Source organism: Myotis davidii, unplaced genomic scaffold, assembly GCF_000327345.1.
Source record: "Myotis davidii unplaced genomic scaffold, ASM32734v1 scaffold107, whole genome shotgun sequence".
Lineage (NCBI taxonomy): Eukaryota > Metazoa > Chordata > Mammalia > Chiroptera > Vespertilionidae > Myotis > Myotis davidii.
The window spans coordinates 2,556,896-2,560,969 of record NW_006383012.1 but is presented as its reverse complement, the minus strand read 5'-3'; the positions used below and the strand labels follow the sequence as shown (position 1 = coordinate 2,560,969).

At 32.4% G+C, this 4,074-nt stretch overlaps 1 protein-coding gene across 2 annotated transcripts in view; it reads right to left on the bottom strand.

Moving 5' to 3' along the window:
• Positions 1-4,074, bottom strand: part of SMC3 (structural maintenance of chromosomes 3) — a 33,098-nt gene that overhangs the window by 5,691 nt on the left and 23,333 nt on the right. For both annotated transcript variants that reach the window (XM_006778705.2, XM_015557993.1), the window contains 3 exons: positions 3,321-3,473; positions 1,786-1,937; positions 916-1,074 (listed from right to left, as the gene is read on the bottom strand). In XM_006778705.2, the coding sequence (XP_006778768.1) occupies positions 916-1,074; positions 1,786-1,937; positions 3,321-3,473 (464 nt within the window). The remainder of the gene's footprint in view (positions 1-915; positions 1,075-1,785; positions 1,938-3,320; positions 3,474-4,074) is intronic.

Here is a 4,074-nt window from a genome sequence, read left to right as displayed (position 1 = left end):
AATGCCATTAATTTGCTGTCATCCCCATTATTTGTGTTCAAATGAGCATTATGGAGTTTTATATAGGGTGTCCCAAAATTCAAGATTTGAATTTTGCGTGAGCATTAACAACAACTACAACAAAAGCCTAATTTTACTTGGTTTATTGAATCAGATTCTAATATCTGTTGCCCTTTGATTTCAATCCCTTCAATTTGATAAGCATTACCAAGTACCAACTATGGCCCAGGAGCAGGGACAATGAAGACAATGAAAACCACGGCTTTGCGTATGTGCCAGCAAAGCCGGGGAGGCCATTTACCCAATGTGCTATTCCATACATAACCCTATACTGTATACTTTATGAATCAATAAAAAAATTTATAAATTTTAATTATAAACCTGTGCTTTCTATCAAAATTACTTCTTGCGGGAATTTTGGGACACCTTATATCATTCCAAAGACTGTATGTTTTCTTCATTTTCTGTCTTCAAATGCTAGGTTTTTGTGCCTGGTTCTTTTTGTAAGCATGCTAACCAAAAATGTTTTTCTTTTCCTGCTTTTAAATCTTTGGACTTAATATTGTTTAAATCTCTGTTTCAATAATAAAATGTTACTAAAATGTTTAATTCAAATAATATTAAATATGTAAAGATGGTCATATCAATAAATATGGCAAAGCTAACAAGTCAAACCTTACTAGTGATAAATATGCACTAAATAAGATAGAATAAAATGGAGATTTCTTGTATAATCCTAACATATACAGAATGGTTTAGGAAAACTTATTAAAATCTTATTTTATTTACTTTTATGGATAAGTCCGTGTCATTTTTACATTTTTTCAATAATCTTTCGCATTTCTTTATTAGCAAGAAAGATACTTTCCACAGTAACAGTTATCAACAATTATTTTTCCTGTCAATTGTACTTGCCTGCTGAAGTTGACGAATTTCATCATTCAGTGCATCTACTCTCTTCTGATCTTCCAGACTAAGTTGGGAAAGCAAATCAGTTCCCAGCTCTGCTTTTAATGATTCTCTGGTGGACTCCATAGCATGCAAACTTGCCTCCAAACTTTGTAAGCTACGTTGCTATAAGACAGATAATTCATTTATTAATAAAGGTATTAGTTACTGTATAACTTATAATAGTAAAAAGTTGGTAACAATCTACATTTGATATTAAAGTGAGCTAAGAATCATATCAACTCAAATTAACTATTAGGTATCCATTACATTTGCTAATTAGAACTATGTAGCAATAATATTCATGATGCACTACCATGGGGTTGTGTGGAATACCATATCCCATATCAGACTAGATAAAAACCTTCACATATATTCATAAGAACCAAAAGTAGTTGTTAGAATGTATTAGGGTAGAATAATTGTGGGTAATTTTTAGAAAAAAAATTTTGTATTAGTACTGATGTACCAAATTAATAGTTTTGTCAAACAGCTTCATGTTTATAAGATCAATATATATTTTCACTGTAACAGCAGTTACAATTTGCTTTCTACTCATTTTAATACTCAAAACAAAATGCAATCAAATATTCAAATAACTCCATAAATAGTACTTTACAGACAAAAATGGTAAATTACAAATTAATTACTATCAGACAGTAATATTATGCCATAGTTCAAAATGCCTATTTGTTGAAAGAATTTGGGAAGTCTGAATGTGGGCTAGGAAAAGAGACTTTGGGTACCCTTGGGTAATAAGTGTGGATAACCTATTTAACATGACCCACCCAGTTCTATATAATGAAAACATCTATAATAAAAGGCATACTTACGAACCTTCGGCATAAAAGTTTTTTCTGACTGCTGCCTCTTCTCTTTTAGCATCTTCATTTCTGATAATATGCTATCTCGAGATGCTTTAAATTTCCTTTGCTGGGTCTCTATCTGCTGCATTTGGTTCATCAACTGGTCAATTTCATTATTAATCCATATGCAAGGCTAAGGAAAATTCTCTCCAAGTTGTAAATATATCTTATGTTCTAAACTCTCTTCAGTTCTTATAAACATTATTTTGTATCCCCTTCCTTTTCTTTACCCTTAAATAGGTTTCCTCAAATTTATGGACCATAAGAATGTTGAATTAAGTGGTGCTCACCCCACCATTTCTCTTTCAAAATAACATGTTATTTTGCTAATAGCTATACCAATCAACCAATCAATATTCTTGGAAAACCCTAGAAGAAGCTAAATGAAATATAAAAGTATTTTTTATCATCTTTTCATTAAACAAATACTTATTGTGTAGTCTATTATGCTTAAAGCATCAATTATATATGGAAGTTATGTATAAAGAGGCCTTCCTCAATGTGAAAGAATAATTCTATCTCACTGGATTATCAAATATGGAAAGGTAATTGGTGTCAATCTCCTTTTTCCTAGTATTTCACTATGCTTTCTTAGTGGTAAAAAGTTGCCAAATTTAGGCAGTTCTCAAAGTATGCTGTGTAGATCTCTGCAAAATCAAAACTAGGATGTTTACTTTTTTCTCAGTGCTGTTGCTTTCACTGATGGCACAGAAGCTATAAACTCCTATTTTTTAAAAATGCCAGCTTCAATTAAGAATATTTTAATGAAGCAGTAAAAATGATTATTTTTGCTGCTCAAGTATCTGTATTTTTAGTATTGTGTGACATAATGTGAAGTACACATAAAGCACTTTTGCCTTAAACCATGGCTGTTTTAAGAAAATGAACAGGCACAACTATTTCAGTTGTAAGCTATACTAGCCATTCTTTTTTATGTGTGTGTGATTTTGAGAGTACCTTTATTAAAGCTGAGGACAGTGAAACAAGGGCTGAACTAGCCACTCTTAGTGGAACACCATTTTTATGGGTTTTGACAGCCATTTCCTCCACCCTACTAAATCTCAGCCAAATGACCACGAGATAATAAAATCTAATGGACATTTGTCAACCTTATATATTTAATTTCTATGAAGAATGTAGTATTTCTAATTACCTCCCCTCCTTCTTCCATGAAACACTATCCTGGTTTTCCTTCTACAATTTTCTGACTAATCCTCTTCAGTTACCTTATAACCTTAAATTTTAGTATTTCTTGAGTTCTTTAGCTCAGAAGTAGACTCACTATTAGCTATTTATCAGCAAAGTAAAGGATCAATGCTAAAATAGTTTTTACTGCTTTCAGAAGTTAGATAAATATAAGCTTCTGTGCTTAAATAAAAGTCAAAGTATAACACATGGAATTTTTTCCCACTGTATATATGAGAAGACACACCTAACATGTAAAAAATTATATATTCTAACCAAAATGCAGTTCTCTCTCTACAGTAGCACAAGACAAAAAGATATTTTCAATATTTCTGCGCAGGTTTTCATTGAGTTTTGCTTCAAGCTCACCTAGTTCTTCTTCCGCTTTTCTAACATCTTTTTGTAATTCAAGTCTAGACTTCCTTGTGTCATAATAACCTCCAGTTAGAGCACCCCGATGACTAACTTGGTCACCTATAAATAAAACATAAGAAAGATAGTAATTCTTTATAACAACTTTACTCAATGATATACTGACTTACAATCAAACAACTAAAGATTTTTATCTATTTAATGAGAATTAAAAAGAATTTAAGTTACTCTGAAAAACATTTGCTTTCCAATATTAAAATAAGCATTTTAAAAAATGTGCCTTTTACTTGTATGCATGCATATAAGCATAACCAATGGACATAAGACACTGGGGGATAGTGGAGGCTAGGGGACTGTCTAGGGCGGGCTCCCTGTTCTGATTAACCTCACTGAGCTGCAGTGGGAATGAGATGTGTTCTGAAATATATTAAGCACTGCATAATGGCACATTGCAAATGGTATTGCTATGCCAGGAGGACTTGAGGCTCAAGGCTTAAACACAGCTTCATTTGGAGTGTCATTCAGAATGCAGTTCCTCAAGTACCATTGCTTCTCTTGACTCCTGGGCTCTTACAAAGTCCGAAAATTGCATTACACGTAATACAGACAGAAATTGTGATGTAACTGTCTTTTGGCACGTTGCTTTCTCGTAAATAGGAGAATGATCAGTAACCAAGAGGATGGATAAGAGAGTTTATATTAT